Source organism: Heterodontus francisci, chromosome 4, assembly GCF_036365525.1.
Source record: "Heterodontus francisci isolate sHetFra1 chromosome 4, sHetFra1.hap1, whole genome shotgun sequence".
In the NCBI taxonomy this organism is placed as follows: domain Eukaryota; kingdom Metazoa; phylum Chordata; class Chondrichthyes; order Heterodontiformes; family Heterodontidae; genus Heterodontus; species Heterodontus francisci.
The window spans coordinates 10977258-10995928 of NC_090374.1; the positions used below are offsets into that span (position 1 = coordinate 10977258).

The window sequence follows — 18671 nt, forward strand, 5'->3', positions numbered from 1 at the left end:
CCGATCCAGATCCTCTCTCTAAACATGTCGCCTATTTTCTAAGGTTCTGTATCTCTTTTCTTCCTGCCCATTCATGTATCTGTCTAGATACATCTTAAAAGACTCCATCGTGCCCGCGTCTACCACCTCCGCTGGCAACGCGTTCCAGGTGCCCACCACCCTCTGCGTAAAGAACTTTCCACGCATATCCTCCTTCCCCACCTGCACCATCTGGGGGAAGTAAAGACAGGGCCCACCCCAGTCCCACTGGGTCTCAGGGAGAACAGCCTCTGGCATGTGTACTCCTTCCGCCGCCAGTTATTTATGCAGCTGGCGCAGGAGGAGGTCTCGGAGGGCCAATTTAATGTTGCGTTCCAGGGGGAGGCCTACCGCGTCTTCTGGACCTTGGATGGGGCGCGGTGCCATGCCTGCAAGGTTCGTAAAAACTGCCCCAACCTCCCGGCTGCCAACTCTACCTCGGCGGCCCAGGGTGGCACTGCTGCGCCTCCTCCCACTCCCGCTATGCTTCCAACAGACACCGCTCAGGCGGTTCCGGAGGCCATACTTTTTACGGCCTCCGGCGGGGAGGGGAGTGCCCATCCAAGTGGGAGGAAGATGCGGAGAAAGAATAAACACCAAGAGGCGCGTTCCCTGGACACCGAGCCACAACCCGAGCCTGAGCTCAGCCGAAGGCCAGCTCACGGGGAGCCCACCTACCCCAGGGCTGGGCTCAGGCCCAGGATAACCAAGCAAAAGGAGGGTGCGGAGGCCTCTGATGACATGGAGGTCTCTGAGCCTCCGGACCCTGATGGGGAAAAAGAGGAGAAGGCACCCCTCCACAGAGGTAACACAGCGCCCTGAGGTGCAGGGCCCATCTGTTGGAGGGGTGCTGTCTCCTGCTTCAGGTCCCCAGGTTTCCCCTGCCACAACCACCATTAAGGCTGTAAAGCCTGGGCAGGAGCTCCCTACCTTCAGGATGGAGGGGAGGGGCAGACCCCTGTACATGTGGCCCCTCCTGAGGGAGCAAGTGGAGCCCTGCTTGTGGTGGGGGAGCCTGGAGACGCTCCTGGAGAAGCCATCCCATCTGCCACTGGGTCGGGTGCCCTGAGTGGAGGGGAGGGCGAGGCCCCAAAGGGTCGGCCTTCCCAGCCAAAATCCACTCCCGACCAGGATGTACCCGACCCAGTTATGGGTGAAAATGCTGCCCTGTCTGCTGGGCCTGTGGGCGCTAGCGGGGCGGGAGATGGCCTTCTCTCTCCACCTCCAGTCCCAGCTCCGGCTTGATTTCCGGAGTCGGGAATTATCGTCTCTCCTGGGCCGCTCATTGGCCTGGGGGCGGAGGTGGAGGGGTGTCCTGAACCGCTGGTGCCCATAGGCTTCAGTCCCACAGCAGAACCCCGAGAGGACTCCTCCGCAATCGATCCTGGGGGTGGGATCGTGATGGAGGCTGGACCAGCTGGCTCGGCCGGGACATCCGCCCCACAGTGTGTGGTGGGTGTGTCGGCCGCTGGTGGTGACGACCCAGAGAAGGATGGGGACTCGATGTGGGGCACGGAGGACGACCTTGAATCCATCGCCAGTGAGGCAGTGGACTCCTTCGTGCCTCCCACCAAGTCTCCTCTCATCCCCAAGGCGGAACTCGGGACTTCCTCACGGCAGAAGAAGAAGCAGGGGTTGCCGCAATAAAGTTCGGCTGGCCCTCGGCCGTTGGTCTAATCTGGCGCTGATCATCCAGTCCGTCCGTGCCGCCCTCAAGAAAGCGGGGAATGGTGCGGGCGTGAAACTGGTTGAGAGGTGCCTATTTAATGCATTCCGCAATGGGTTGCTGGAGGAGTGGAAGGCCAGGTGCACTGTGGGGTGTTGGTGACGGTTTTTAAGTACTTTTGACATGAAGGTAACCAGAGCCAGCCTCAACATCAACGGCAGCAGGGGGTCTCACCGCAGATTTCACTGTCTCGCAGTTCTCAGGGAAGGGAGATATGCAGTGAGCTTTCTGCAGGAAACCCACACCGTTCCGGGAGACAAAGCCACCTGGCTCCTTGAGTGGCAGGGTGGGGTCTACATAAGTCACTACATAAGTGGCTATCTTGTTGGCCCCAACTTTTCAGCCGGAGATCTTGGGGGTCAAGGAGCGCGTGTGGGCCGCTTGCTCCACCTCGGCGTTCGCCTGGATAGCGTGCCGTTCCACTTTGTGAACGTGTACAAGCCCAGTGTCCGCTCTCTTGAGCTCTATCGATAGCGGCGAGTGCATCATCCTCGGGGGGAATTTTAACTGTACCCTCGAGGTGGGGGATTGTTCCGGTCCCCAGTGTGGCCAAGCGTCGGTGGAGAAGTTGAGGGAACTGATCAGCTCCCTCAACTTGGTGGACGTCTGGCGGAATCTCCATCCCGACTACATCGCCTTCACATGGAGGTCTGGAGGAGGAGGGTCCCGAATCGACCGCCTCTACATTTCGCAGGCATACGTCTCCCGCATCTTGGCGGCCTCCATGCAGATGGTGCCGTGCTTGGACCACCACCTGGTATGGGCGGAGTTCACTCCACTCTGCATGCAGGCGGGGTCCGCATACTGGCACTTTAACAACCGGCTGCTGGTGGACGAGCGATTCTGGGACTCTCATTCCATTGATTCTGGGCCGACTGGAGAAGGAAGCAGGGGAGCTTCCCCTCCTTGAGGCTATGATGGGATGTGGGCAAGATTCATATCTGTGTCTTCTGTCAGCAGTACCTGAAGGGGTTGACCAAGAGGCAGGAAGCCGAGATCGGGCGCCTGGAGAGGGAGGTGCTTGTCCTGCATTCCTGCATCGGTCGGTCCGTCGCGGACCCGGCCCTGTGGCAGGAGTACAAAGAGAAGAAGGGCGCGCTGAGGGACCTGCAGCTCATAAAGTTCCAAGGCACGTACGTGAGGTCGCGGATTCAGATCCTGGAAGATTTGGACTGCGCTTCTACTCGCTGGAAAAATGGCAGGGGGTCCGTAAGCTGCTCGTCGAGCTGCTGGCCGACGACGGATCCTCCATCATGAATTGGAGGGAATGGGCCTCCTGGTCCGTACTTATTACAGTGCTTTGTTCTCTCCGGATCCAGCGGTCCAGCGAGGATGCGCCTAGTGTTTTGTGGGAGGACCTGCCGAAGGTCAGCCTGGAGGGCGCCGAAGGATTGGAGGCTCCGCTCACATTGGTGAGCTGACCAGCGCCCTCCTCCAGCTCTCAAGGGGCAAATCCCCAGGGCTGGACGGGCTGACTGTGGAGTTCCTCAGGGCATTCTGGGACGTCCTGGGGGGCGATTACGTGCAGGTTCTGGGGGAAATCCTGGTGACCGGGGAGATGCCCCTCTCGTGGCGCAGGGCGGTCATCGTCCTGTTGCCGAAGAGGGGCGATCTCCGCCTGCTTAAGAACTGGCGTCAGGTCTCCCTCCTCAGCACGGATTATAAGATCTTTGCCCGGGCTATGTCTACCTGCCTGGGCTTCGTGCTGGCCCACATAATCCACCCCAACCAGTCCTACACGGTCCCGGGCCGCTCCATCCAGGACAATATCCACTTGATCCACCTTTCCCAAGGACTAGTCTGTCGGTCGCCTTTCTCTCCCTCGATCAGGAGAAGGCATTCGACAGGGTGGATCACGAATATCTTTTCGGGACTCTGTGCGCCTTTGGACCGGGCCACATTTTGTGGCCCAGTCCAACTTTTATATGCCTCCGCAGAGTGTCTGGTTGAAGTTAACGGGTCCTTGACAGCTCCCCCTCGCTTTGGGAGAGGAGTGTGTCAGGGATGCCCCTTGTCTGGCCAATTATATACTATCTGCATGGAGCTGTTCCTGGAGCTTCACAGGAGGTTGACAGGTTTGGTTCTGCCATGCGGGTCGTCCTTTTGGCTTACACCAATGACGTGCTCCTCGCCGTCACAGATCCCGTTGACTTGCGGAGGATGCGCGACTGCCAGCAGGCTTCCACAAGGATCAATTGGGAGAAATGTTCCAGAGTCCTGGTGGGTCAGTGGCGGGTGGACTCCCTGCCAGAGGATTTGACACCTTCTGTATGGAGCACCAAGCACCTGCTCTATCTGGGAATCCACCTTAGCCCCGCTGAGGAAGCCTAGCCGGCAAACTGGCAGGGGTTGGAGGCGAAAGTCACCACTCAGCTGGGGCGCTGGACAGGACTGCTTCGAGTGCTTTCCTACAGGGGCCAAGCACTGGTCATAAACCAACTAGTGGTTCTGCCTTCACAAAGGAGGACACAAATATCATACCAGAAATGTTGGGGAACACAGGGTTTAGTGAGAGGGAGGAACTGAAGGAAATCAGTATTAGTAGAGAAATGATGTTGGAGGAATTGAAGGGAATTCCTTGGGGAATTGGGGAAGATTGAAGGCCGATAAATCCCCAGGGTCTGATAATCTACATCCCAGAGAACTTAAGGAAGTGACCCTAGAATTGTAGATGCATTAGTGGTCATCTTCCAAGGTTCTATAGACTCTGGAACAGTTCCTACAGATTGGAGGGTAGCTAATGTAACCCCACTTCTTTAAAAAGGGAGGTAGAGAGAAAACAGGGAATTATAAACCAGTCAGCCTGACGTCGGTGGTGGGGAAAATTCTAGAGTCCATTACCAAAGATTTTATAGCAGAGCACTTGGAGAACAGTGGTAGAATCAGACAGAGTCAGCATGGATTTACGAAAGGGAAATCATGCTTGACAAATCTACTAGAGGTCTTCGAGGATGTAACTAGTAGAGCTGATGAAGGGGAACCAGTGGATGTGGTTTATTTGGACTTTCAGAAGGCTTTCGACAAAGTCCCACATAACAGATTAGCATGTAAAATTAAAGCGCATGGGATTGGGGGTAGTGTATTGCGATGGATAGAAAATTGTTTGGCAGACAGGAAACAAAGAGTAGGGATAAATAGGTCTTTTTCGGAATGGCAGGCAGTGACTAGTGGGCACCCGCAGGGATTGGTGCTAGGACCCCAGCTATTCACAATATATATTAATGATTTAGATGAAGGAACTAAATGTAATATCTCCAGATTTGCAGATGACACAAAACTGGGTGGGAGGGTGAGTTGTGAGGAGGATGCAGAGAGGCTTCAGGGTGATTTGGACAAGTTAAATGAGTGGGCAAATGCATGGCTGATGCAGTATAATGTGAATAAATGTAAGGTTATCCACTTTGGTAGCAAAAACAAGAAAGCAGATTATTATCTGAACGGCTATAAACTGAGAGAGGGGAATATGCAATAAGACCTGGGTGTTCTTGTACACCAGACATTGAAGGTAAGCACGCAGGTGCAACAGGTGGTAAAAAAGGCAAATGCTATGCTGGCTTTCATAGTGAGAGGATTCGAGTACAGGCGCAGGGATGTCTTGCTGCAATCATACAGGGCCTTGGTGAGGCCACACCTGGAATATTGTGTGCAGTTTTGGTCTCCTTATCTGAGGAAGGATGTTCTTGCTATAAAGGGAATGCAGCGAAGGTTTACCAGATTGATTCCTGGGATGGCAGGACTGACTTATGAGGAGAGATTGAGTCGGTTAGGATTATATTTGCTGGAGTTCAGAAGAGTGAGGGGGATCTCATAGAAACCTCTAAAATTCTCATAGGACTTGACAGGGTAGATGCAGGAAGGATGTTCCCGATGGTGGTGGACTCCAGAAATGGGTCATAGTCTAAGGATACGGGGTAAACCTTTCAGGACTGACATGAGGAGAAATTTCTTCACCCAGAGAGTAGTGAGCCTGTGGAATTCACTACCACAGAAAGCAGTTGAGGCCAAAATAGTGTATGTTTTCAAGAAGGAGTTAGATATAGCTCTTTGGACGAAAGGGATCAAAGGATATGGGGAGAAAGTGGGAACAGGTTACTGAGTTGCATGATCAGCCATGATCATAATGAATGGCGGAGCAGGCTCGAAGGGCCGAATGGCCTATTCCTGCTCCTATTTTCTATGTTTCTATGTTTCAATGATGCTGTGGTACCGGTTGGTCACTTTGGCCCCACAATCTGCATTTGTCACTAAGATCCAGAAGAAACTCGTCGATTTCTTCTGGGCCAAGAGCAAATACTGGGTCTCTGCCGCAGTCCTGAGTTTCCCGATTGAGGAGGGTGGCCAGTCGCTGATGTGCGTCCGCACCCAAGCTACGACTCTTCGCCTTCGGACCCTGCAGAGATACCTGTACATCGAGCATCCTCCTAGATGGTGTGCGCTGGCAACGCATTTCTTCCGCCAGGGGCACTGTCTTCAAGACAACACGCAGCTCCCGGTGAAGAACGTTAGCCGCGCCTTTCTGAGGGAGTTGCCTGTCTTTTACCAGGATCTATTCAGAGTCTGGAACATGGTCGCCTCCAGTCAGGGCGGAGGAGAGCGCCTCTGCTGTCGGGCAGCCAGCTCCGGGGACGGACCGATGGGCGGAGGAATAGCCGAAGCCCCCGGGACGCCCCTCACTGCAGGTGACGAGGGGGCTCGGGAGTGCAGACCGCTCCCGGCCGAGCTGACTGCTGCTTAGCCAGAGCTGCTCATCGGACCAAGGCCCCAAAATCCTCCTCGAGAGCCGGTCCCACACAACTCCAGCTGCCTCTCGGGAATGCCCTCCCTGCCATTCCACACTGTGCTGAGTGGTTTCCTGTACGGGCTGCTCCTGCACACTCTCCACTTCCTCGCCCTCGTCTGCTGGCTGGACACACCGTGGCGGTCTGTGTTGCCATCTGGCAGCGAGGGGAAACCCCGGTGGAGGTCTCTCTATGAGGAGTCCTCCTCCTTTATGTCAGGGACCTGGGGTGGAGGATGTTGCACAGGGCAGTCCCGTGCAATAGACTTTTCAGTAGGTTCACTGACTCCCAGGCCGCCTGTAATTTCTGTGGCCTGGACGAGTCGTGCTCCACGTATATATGGTGTGTGCGAGGTTGCAGCCCCTGTTGGAGTATTTAAAGGGGCTGCTCGTCAAATTTTGGCTGCACTTCAGCCCCACGCTCCTGATCTTTGGGCACCCGGTGCAGAGGGGCATGGGCCTGGAGGAGTATCTCCTCATCGATCTGCTCCTGGGCCTGGCCTAGGTTGCAATTCACAGGTCCAGGCAGTGGGCCATCGGGGGTCTGTCCACCCTGATTGCCTGCCCCTCTTCCGCGGTTACATTCATGCCCGGGTGTCCCTGGAGAAGGAGCATGCGGTGTCCGCCGGCACGCTTGAGGCCTTTCGCGACCGGCGGGCACCGCAGGGGCTGGAGTCCATCATCAATGCCAAAAATGGAATTTTAATTTGAGTTTTGTATTATTTTTAATAAAGTTATTTACTTAAAAATGTATACAAGGGGGGGGCCTGAGGAATAAAGGCCCCCTCGGCATAAAATACATAAAAGGGGCCTGGGGTATAAAGGCCATCTTCAAAAAAAAGATACAGAAAAAAAAAATAATGGGTTAGATACAGAGTAAAGCTCCCTCTACATTTTCCCATCAATGTGGCTCAGATGAGCAGCCCTTTCTGCTCCTGTAAGGCATTTTCCAATTTCCCAGCTAGCTATTCTCATCGCTCCCCAAGCAATATTACCAATTTACCATCAATTCGTGCCCAGTTAAGGGGAGCTGTACACTGTGGGTCAGTGCTCAGTGGGATTTGGTTTGAGACTGTTGAAGCTTGACAGAGAACAATGAAGGCCAGTTTGTAATGGACCATCCCTTTGAGTTCTGTATCTTCAGCTTTTTAAACACTGAGGGGCATAAATGATATAATTGTAAGCATGCTACTCAATTAAAACCGCAAGTGACATGTACAAAGTCTACAGATCTCAAGCGGGACTCGAGAAGCATCTTTCCCACAGAAGAGTGGATAGAAGTTGCTCAGTAAAAGCAGTTAACGGTCATGTTGAAGAGGAGCTGGGGTGATGATCTTTCTTTCTCTGTGTTTCTCACTGACTCTGTCATTCTGGCAGTATTCATGTCACTCCAGCCACTTTACTCAATGCTGAAAAGAAAAGCTAAACTCGTATAAAAAGGAATAGACTTTAGGGAGCAATGGCTTATGCAAAATAAACCAATTGGGTCATGGTCGATGCTACTTGGCTGATGTTCTACAACAGCCTGCAGTACTTGTGCAACATGTGGTTGATGACTGTGGTCTTTCTGCTCGAAGGCATCTTTTATTCTTGCTGGTCTTGTTGGACTTTCTGCTCGTTGACTCTTGTTTTCTCCCACAGAGGGGGAAGATGTCTACGATGATGTTGGTGCTGAAGAATTCCCACCTCCGCCTCCTGAATTCAGGTACAATCTACCCTAACTAAGTGTATATCAGCTAAACGTAGCAGTGCTGCTTAATAGAAATAAGAATCATAGAAACATACAGTACAGAAGGAGACCATTCAGCCCGTTCTGCATGTGCTGACTCTTTGACAGAACAGTCGTGCTTAGTTCCACACTCCTGCTTTACGTTTATAATCCTGTAAGTTCCTCATCTAGTACCTGCCAATTTCCTTTAAAAATTATTTATGCAAACAGCTTCCACCACCTTTTCGGGTCAAGCGTTCAGATTCCACAACAATTCTGAGTGAAAAACCTTCTCCTCATCTCCCCTTTAGATGTTTTCCCAATGATTTTGAATCCTTGACCTTCTGTTAGTGACTCACTCACCAGAGGAAACAGACTTTATCTGTTCCATCAAAACCCATCATCATCTGGAAAGGCTCTATTTGGTCACCCTTAACTGTCCTTGATCCAAGGAGAACAGTTTTAACCTTTCCATTCTATGCTCATAAATGAAGTCCCTCATCCCTGATGACATCCTGATAAACATCCTCTGTACCCTTTCTAAGGCCATTACATTTTTCCTAAAGTATGGTGCCCAGAATTGTCCACAATACTCCAGCTGAGGCCTAACCATCAAGAATAGGCACTGACATGTTGCACCACAGATATTTGACAAAATTATTGACTCAGCCACGTACATGGAGGAAATTAATCTTCATATAAAGTGTATAGCCAATCTAATGCCATCAAAACACAGTCCGATTTAAAACATTTTTTCCTCTGTAAATAAAGTCGCTAAGCATACAAACATCAATGGAGAGCAGCACAACTGTATTAGCTAGCTAGCAAGCAAAATAGTATGCAATGCCAATGCAAATTACTTTTTTCGACAGAACTAGAACTAGCTACAATGTGTCACAGAATGGTAGATGGGCTTTATCGGATAACCTCTGTGGATTCACACTGTGTTAGGAGTGCAAATTCAGCCAAAAACCCATGAAACTCAAGGAGAGGATTGTTATTATGGTTATTGAGGTGAAGCAGACAAAAAATCAGCAATAAGAAGACGGACCATTTCTCACACTGCTATTGTCGCAAGACCGTTTAACTGGTGATGGTCAATGTTTGTGCAACTTCTCCACCTACTTGTAATATGTATCTGAAGATGGCAGCCAATAAAAGGGCAGTGATCACCAAATCAAGAGAATTTTAGTTGTTTAGTGGTACAGAATTTGAGTATTGCTGAAAATAGAGACATGTTGTCAAAGCTTTTCATCTTGCACTCAGGACAATTGTAAGAATAACCAATGTAAGGGAAAAAACAACAACTTGTACTGCATGAGAAGAGAGTGCTGATTGGTTGGTTAGCAGATGAACTCTGATTGGTAGAGGCGTTGACATGGCGAATGCACCAGTTTACATTGACTGACAGTTAACTGCCAAGCTTAGTTTAAAAGTTAAACCAGGCAGTTGGACTCTGATTAGTCAAGGCATTGCCCTGAGGAATGAACCAGCGAATGGCTGTCACTTATTTTGTTCAGCTGAAACAGGCGCAATGTTTGTACATGTTCTTTCTGTCTGCAAAGAGCAGGGCCCTGTGTATTAATATATGTAGCTTCCAGTACGCACAAATGAACCACACTGCGAGCCCTACTGACAATCTTAAATTGGTTGTCAGCGTAATTCTTAACACACTGTGGATTATTTAGCAAATGTTGTCTAATCGCGGAATCACACCTAATGTTAGACACTGTGTTTTGCGTTTGAGTGCCTTGACAGAAATCTTTGTATCCTCATTGGCTACAGATGAGGTCCCAGAGGACTGAAGAATAGCCAATGTTGTTCCTTTGTTTAAGATGGGCAGCAAGGATAATCCAGGAAATTATAGGCCAGTGAGCCTTCCGTCAGTGGTAGGGAAATTATTAGAGATGATTCTTCGGGACAGGATTTACTCCCACTTGGAAACAAATGAATTTATTAGCGAGAGACAGCATGGTTTTGTGAAGGGGAGGTCGTGTCTTACTAATTTGATTGAGTTTTTTGAGGAAGTGACGAAGATGATTGATGAAGGAAGGGCAGTGGATGTTGTCTATGTGGACTTCAGTAAAGCTGTTGACAAGGTCCTTCATGGCAGACTGGTACAAAAGGTGAAGTCACACAGGATCAGAGGTGAGCTGGCAAGATGGATACAGAACTGGCTCGGTCATAGAAGACAGAGGGTAGCAGTGGAAGGGTGCTTTTCTGAATTGAGGGCTGTGACTAGTGGTGTTCCGCAGGGATCAGTGCTGGGACCTTTGCTCTTTGTAGCACATATAAATGATTTGGAGGAAAATGTAGCTGGTCTGATTAGTAAGTTTGCGGACAACACAAAGGTTGGTGGAGTTGCGGATAGTGATGAGGATTGTCAGAGGATACAGCAGGATATAGATCGGTTGGAGACTTGGGCGGAGAAATGCCAGATGGAATTTAATCCGGACAAATGTGAGGTAATGCATTTTGGAAGCTCTAATACAGGTGGGAAGTATACAGTAAATGGCAGAACCCTTTGGAGTCTTGACAAGCAGAGAGATCTGGGTGTACAGGTCCACAGGTCACTGAAAGTGGCAATGCAGGTGGATAAGGTAGTCAAGAAGGCATACGGCATGCTTACCTTCATCGGTCAGGGCACAGAGTATAGAAATTGGCAAGTCATGCTGCAACTGTACTGAACCTTAGTTAGGCCACACTTAGAATATTGCGTGCAATTCTGGTCGCCACACTATCAGAAGGACATGGAGGCTTTGGAGAGGGTACAGAAGGGATTTACCAGGATGTTGCCTGGTCTGGAGGGCATTAGCTATGAGGAGAGGTTGGATAAACCCGGATTGTTTTCACTGGAACAACGGAGGTGGAGGGGCGACATGATAGAGGTTTACAAAGTTATGAGTGGCATGGACAGAGTGGATAGTCAGAAGCTTTTTCCCAGGGTGGAAGAGTCAGTTACTAGGGGGGATGGGTTTAAGGTGAGAGGGGCAAAGTTTAGAGGGGATGTGCGAGGCAAGATCTTTACACAGGGGGTGGTGAGTGCCTGGAACTTGCTGCCGGGGGAGGTGGTGGAAGCAGGTACGATAGCGACGTTTAAGAGGCATCTTGACAAATACATGAATAGGATGGGAATAGAGGGATATGGTCCCCGGAAGTGCAAAAGGTTTTAGTTTAGGCAGGCATCAAGATCGGCGCAGGCTTGGAGGGCCGAATGACCTGTTCCTGTGCTGTACTGTTCTTTGTTCTTTTTAATAAAGGAAGTATCCCATATGCCTTCTTGACTGTCTTATCTACCTGTCCAGGCAACTTCAGGGATATATAGACATGCACTCCATGGACCCTCTGTTCCTCTACACTTCTCAGTATCCTACCATTTATTGTGCTCCCTTGCCTTGTTAGACCTCCCCAAATGCATTAGCTCACACTTATCTGATTGAACTCCATTTGTCGCTGTTCTGTTGATATCATCCTGCAGTCTACAGCTATCTTCTTCATTATCAATCACATGGCCAATGTTTGTATCGTCTGCAAACTTCTTAATCATGCCCCCTACATTCAAGTCCAAATCATTGAAAAATACCACAAAAAGGAAGGGATCTGGTACTGAGCCCTGCAGAACCCCACTGAAAACAACCTTCCAGTCACAAAAACACCAATTGACCATTGCCGTTTGCTTCCTGCATCTGAGGCAATTTTGGATCCAACTTTCCACTTTGCCTTGGATCCCATAGGCTTATACCTTTCTGACCAGTCCACCATGTGGGACCTTAATCAAAGGCTTTGCTAAAATCCATAGAGGCTACATCAAATGCACTAGCCTCATGGACCCTCCTTTTTACCCCCTCAAAGATTTCAGTCATGATTGTCAGACACGACCTTCCCTTAACAAATCTGTGATTTGTAATCTTTGATTAATCCATGTCTTTCTAAATGAAGGTTTATCCTGTTCTTCAGAATGTTTTCCAATACTTTTTCCCACCACTGAGGTTAGGCCTGTAATTACTCGGTCTAACCCTTTCTCCTTTTTTAAACAATGGTATAATGTTAGCTGTCGTTCTGTCCTCTGGCAGCACACCTGTAGCCAGGGAGGATTGGAAAATGATGGTCAGAGCCTCCATTATTTCTTCTCATGCTTCCCTTAACAGCCTAGGATACATTTCATCCAGGCCTGGGGATTTATCCATGTTCAAAGATGTTAAACTCTTTAATACTTGCACTCTCACTGTGTTAATTTCATCTAATTATCCACACCCCTCATCCCTGATTGCAATGGCTGTACATCACTCTTCTACTTTGTGAAAACAGATGCAAAGTATTCAATAAGAACCATACGCACGTCCACCGCCTCCACATACAGGTTACCCTTATGGTCCTTAATAGACCCCACTCTTTCTTTAGTTATCCTCTTGATCTTTATGTATTTATAAAAAAACTTTGGATTTTCCTTGCCTATTTTTTCATGTCCTCACTTTGTTTTCCTAATTTCCATCCTACACTTTTTATTCTCCTCTAGGTTTTCTGCAGAATTGAGCCCTCATTAGCAGTCATAAGTTTCCCTTTCCTTCTTTATCCTCTCCTTTAAGCCCCTTGACATCCATTTGTTAGTCCCACCCTTTTTCTTTAAGGGAACATATTTGCTCTGAACCTTCACTATTTCTTCCTTGAATGCCTCTCACTGATCTATCTTATTTTTATTTATTTAGAGATACAGCACTGAAACAGGCTCTTCGACATACCGAGTCTGTGCCGACCATCAACCACCCATTTATACTAATCCTGCACTAATCCCATATTCCTACCACATCCCCACCTGTTCCTATATTCTCCTACCACCTACCTACACTAGGGGCAATTTATAATTGCCAATTTACCTACCAACCTGCAAGTCTTTGACTGTGGGAGGAAACCGGAGCACCCGGCGAAAACCCATGCGGTCACAGGGAGAACTTGCAAACTCCGCACAGGCAGTACCCAGAATTGAACCCGGGTCGCTGGAGCTGTGAAGCTGCAGTGCTAACCACTGCGCCACTGTGCCGCCCTTCGAGTAGCTATTTCTAGTCCACTTTAGCTAAATCACATCTCAGCTTGGTAAAATCAGCTTTTCCCCAATTGAGAACTTTTATTCCTGGTCTATCTTTGTCCTTTTCCATAACTAACTGAATCTAACTGAATTATGATCACTTCCATCAAAATGCTCCCCAACTGATACCCCTTCCACCTGTCCAGCTTCATTCTTGAAAACGAAGTCCAGAACCGCCCCATCTCTTGTTGGGCTTACAACATACTGGCTAAAAAGGTTCTCCTGAATGCATTTTCAGAATTCTTCTCGCTCTGTACCTTTCACACGAATTCGATCCCAGTTAATATTAGGCTAGTTGACATCCCCCACTATTACTGCCCTATTGTTTTGCACTTCTCAGAGATTGGGCTATATACTTGCTCTTCCATTTCCTTCTGGATGTTTGCAGGTCTATAGTACACTCTCAGTAGGGTGATTACCCCTTTTTTGTTCTTCAGTTCAACCCATATGGCCTTATTTGATGATCTTTCTACCGTATCATCCCTCCTTATAGCTGTAATTGTTTCTTTAATCAATATTGCGACCCCCCCACCTCCTTTTTTATCCCCCTCTCTGTCTTGTCTGAAAACCCTGTAACCAGGAACGTTGAGCTTCCATTCCTACCCTTCTTTCAGGCCATGAATCAGTAATAGCTGTAATCATACTCCCACGTGTCAATCTCTGCTCTCAGCTCATCTGCCTTATTCCTTAGACCTCTTGCATTAAATTATATCGCATTTAGCACTGCCAGACTCCCTTGTTGTCTATTTTAGAACTATAGAGCCATAGAAAAATTACAGCTGAAAAACTAGCCGCCCAATCTAATCCCACCTTCCAGCACCTGGTCCATAGCCTTGCCAGTTACAGCACTTCAGGTGCATGTCCAGGTACCTTTTAAAAGAATTGAGGGTTTCTGCCTAGACCACCATTCCTGGCAGTGAATTCCAGACACCCACCACCCTCTGGGTAAAAATGTTTTTCCTCATGTCCCTCTAATCCTTATACCAAACACCTTAAATCTCCTAAATAGAGAAAACAGGTCCTTCCTGTCTACTCTATCTCAGCCCTTCATAATTTTTTACACCTATTAAGTCACCCCTCAGCTTCCTCTGTTCTAAGGAGAACAACCTTAGCCAATCCACTCTTTCCTCATAGCTGCAACTTTCGAACCCTGGCAACATTCTTGTAAATCTCCTCTGTACTTTCTCCAGAGCAATTATGTCCTTTCTGTAATGTGGTGACCAGAACAGTACAAAATACTTCAACTGTGGCCGAACCCGCGTTTTTACAGTTCCAGCATTACATCCCTGCTTTTGAATTATATATCTCGGCCAATAAAGGAAAGCTTTCCATATGCCTTCTTCATCACTCTATCTACCTGTCCTGCCACCTTCAGGGACCTGTGGACATGCACTCCAAGATCTTTCATCTCTTCTACCCCTCTCAATATCCTCCTGTTTATTGTGTATTCCCTCGCTTTATTTGCCCTCCCCAAATGCATTACCTCACACTTCTCTGGATTGAATTCCATTTGCCACTTTTCTGCCCACTCAACCAAACCATTGATATCTTTCTGGAGACTACAGCTATCCTCTTCACTATCAACTACACGGCCAATTTTTGTGTCTTCAGCAAATTTCCTAATCATGCCTCCCACATTTAAGTCCAAATCATTAATATATACCACAAACAGCAAGCGACCCAACATTGAGCCCTGTGGAACGCCACTGGAAACAGCTTTCCATTCACAAAAACATCTGTTGGCTACAACCCTTTGTTTCCTGTCCCTGAGCCAATTCTGGATCCAACCTGCCACATTCCCCTGTATCACATGGGCTTTCATTTTACTGACCAGTCTGCCATGCGGGACCTTGTCAAATGCCTTACTAAAATCCATGTGGACCACATTCACTGCACTACCCTCATCAATCCTTCTTGTTACTTCCTCAAAAACTCAATTAAGTTAGTAAGACATGTCCTTCCCTTAACAAATCCATGCTGACTATCCTTTTGTAGCCTTTGTTTCCTCTGCCTTCCAAGGCTTACTAATTTTCTGCCTTCCATTTCCAACTTTCCTTCTCTCCCTTCTGGATCTACTCTCAGGTTCCCATCCCCCTGCCTTGTTAGATTAACCCCTTCCAAACAGCAACAGCAAAGCCCCCTGCGAGGACAATGTTCCTGGTCCTGTTGAGGTGCAACCTATCCATCTTGTTCAGGTTCCACCTCCCTCAGAAGTGGTCCCAATGCCTCAGGAATCTAAAGCCCTCCCTCCTGCGCCATCTCTCCAGCCACATTTCAATTTCAGTTTCAACTTCAGTTTATTGTCCATACGGAAATTCATTTCGGGTACATTGCTCATTCATTAAAATTGCATATGGGTAATAACAATATTCATATGAACGAGGAGCAGGAGTAGGCTATTCGGCCCCTCAAGCCATCAGCTCTATCTTCCTATTTCTGTACTCACTAGCATGTGGCACCAGGTGCTATCTGGAGCTTACTACCTTTGAGGTCCTGTTTTTCAATCTCTCTCCTCATCCTTTTTTCTGCCTATGTCATTGGTGCTGACATGGACCAAGACTTCTGTTCACCAAAACCTCCCTCACCCATAATGTCCTGCAGCCACCCAATTACATCCTTGACCCTGGCACCAGGGGGGCAACATACCATCCTGGAGTAGCATCTGTGGTTGCAGAAGCACCCTGTTCCCCTCACTATTGAATCCCCTACCACTATTGCTCTTCCACTCTTCTTCCCCCCGCTCCCCCACCCCCCTTGTGCGTGAGAGCTGAGTCACCCATCATGCCATGGTCTTGGCTTTGCCTGCCCTCCCACTCTCACCAGTATTCAGAACTGATTACCAGTTGGAGAGCGAGATGCACTCATGTGATCCCTGCCCTACCTGCCCGGTCCTCCTTGTCCTTTTAGCGATCACCCATTCCCTCTTTGCCTGCACATTTTTGGGCTGTGGGGTGACCACCTCCAGAAACGTGCTATTCATGAAGTTGTCAGTCTTACAGATGCCCCATAGTGACTCCAGCCACCACTCAAGCTCTGAAACCCGGAGCTCAAGCTGCTCTAGCTGACGACAATTTCTACACATGGTCATCCAAGCCACGAGAAGTGTCCAGGATTTCCTACATGGTGCAAGTGTTCATGTTGTGAAGTGTATAAAATTATGAGGAGTCTAGATAGTAAAGCCCTTGAGGGGTCCATCGCCAAGGGCCTTAGATTTAGGGTAAGAGGAAAGAAGTTTAGAGGGGATTCAAAGGGAAATATTCTCACCCAGAGGGTGGTGGGGATCTGGAACTCACTTCCTGAAAGGGTGCTAGAGGCAGAAAAGCTCACAAGATTTAAAAAGTACTTGGATATTCACTTGAAGTGCTGTAACCTACAAGGATATAGACTAAGAGTTGGAAAGTGGGATTAGGTTGGATGGTTATTTGTTGGTCAGCGCGATCATGATGGGCCGAATTGCCTCCTTCCGTGCTGTAAATTTCTACGATTCTATGACACACACACAGACACACATTTACACCTTTTTTCATGCCCCTACTGTTGATCAAAAACTATCAAAACTCACTAAACCAATTGGCTTACAATGAAAACCTCATTATCCAATCATGAAGGTGCTACATACCAAATATCTCAAATTTCCTAGGTTTTAATCCAATGACCGCAAACCCCCCCCCCCCCCCCCCACTCCCTTACATCACCTGTTTCTGACCTTTCAGCCTCTCTTATCAGGACAGCTGTGGCTGTACCATTAAACATGTCTCTGCATCAAGGAAACATAACATTCCTAACCCTTGAGAGGCACCTAACCTAGTCTCCTGCTTCCCAGCAGATAACGACCCTTTTTTTATGTGTTTACCACATTTCAATCAAGGGGCCTGACCTTTGTACCTAATACATTCAGCAATTCTCTGTCTCGGCCTCTGTATGTCTAGTATCCATTCTGAACTTGCTGCCTGGGTTCTCTTGACCCTTTCCCAGCCTAAATATTTAAATACTACCTAACTACAGTAGTAGCCTAGCTTGTCTATCTCACATGTTCCAACATCCCACTCTGCTTCCAGTCACTGAGCCAATTTCATATCCATAGCACTACTGTTCCATTAGTTCTGTGGGCTTCCATCTTCGTAACAAGTCTCCTGTGTGGCACTTTGTCAAATGCCTTCTGAAAGTCCACATGTACAATATCTACTGCAATACGTTGATCAACCTTCTCATCAAAGAATTTAATCAAGTTAACTCGACAGGATCTTCCTTTAATAAGTCCAAGAAGAAATTTTTTTCTCTCAGAGGGTGGTGCGATTTTGGAATTCTGTGCCTCAGAATGTGGTGGAGGAGGGGCTATTGAATATTTTTAAGGCGGAGGTAGATATATTCTTTTAGGCAAGGGAATCAAAGATTATCGGGGGTGGATGGGAATGTGGAATTCAAGACAGAAACAGATCAGCCATGATCTTATTAAATGGCAGAGCAGGCTCGACGGGCTGAATGACCTAGTTTTGCTCCTAATTCGCATGATCATAAAAACTTATCTTCACACTCCTGATTTGTGCCTTGTAGATGGTGGACAAGCACTGGGGAGTCAGGAGATGAGTTACTCGCCACAGAATTCCCAGCTCTGACCTGCTCTTGTAGCCACAGTATTTACGTGGCTGGTACAATTCAGTTTCTGGTCAATGATAACCCCCAGGATGTTGACAGTAGGGATTCATCGATGGTAATGCCATTGAACATCATGGGGAGATGGTTAGATTCTCTCTTGTTTGAGATGGTCATTGCCTGGCACTTGTGTGGTGTGAATGTTATTTGCCACTTATCAGCCCAAGCCTGGATGTTGTCCATTTTTTGCTGCACCTGGACATAGGCTGTTTCAGTATCTGAGGAGGCGTGAATGGTGCTGAACATTGTGCAATCATCAGCAAACATATTCATTTCTGGCGTTATGATGGAGGGAAGGTCATTGATGAAGCAGCTGAAGATGGTTGGGCCTAGGACACTACCCTGAGGAACTCCTGCAGTGACGTCCTGGAGCTCAGATGATTGACTTCCAACAACCACAGCCATCTTCCTTTGTACTACGTATGACTCCAACCAGCAGAGAGTTTTCCCCGATTCCCATTGACTCCAGTTTTGCTAGGGCTCCCTGATGCCATACTTGGTCAAATGCTGCCTTGATGTCAAGGGTAGTCACTCTCACCTCACCTCTGGAGTTCAGCTCTTTTGTCCATGTTTGGAGCAAGGTTGTAATGAGGTCAGGAGCTGAGTGGTACTGGCAGAACCAAAACTGAGCATCAGTGAGCAGGTTATTGCTAAGCAAGTGCTGCTTGAATGCACTGTCAACGACCCCTTACATTACTTTACTGAT

General features: G+C 48.4%; 1 protein-coding gene across 6 annotated transcripts in view; it reads left to right on the forward strand.

Annotated features, from left to right (window-relative positions):
• Window positions 1-18671, forward strand: part of LOC137368887 (FYN-binding protein 1) — a 309548-nt gene that overhangs the window by 224689 nt on the left and 66188 nt on the right. For all 6 annotated transcript variants that reach the window (XM_068029127.1, XM_068029131.1, XM_068029126.1 and 3 more), the window contains one exon: window positions 8163-8226. In XM_068029127.1, coding sequence (XP_067885228.1) covers window positions 8163-8226 — 64 coding nt within the window. The remainder of the gene's footprint in view (window positions 1-8162; window positions 8227-18671) is intronic.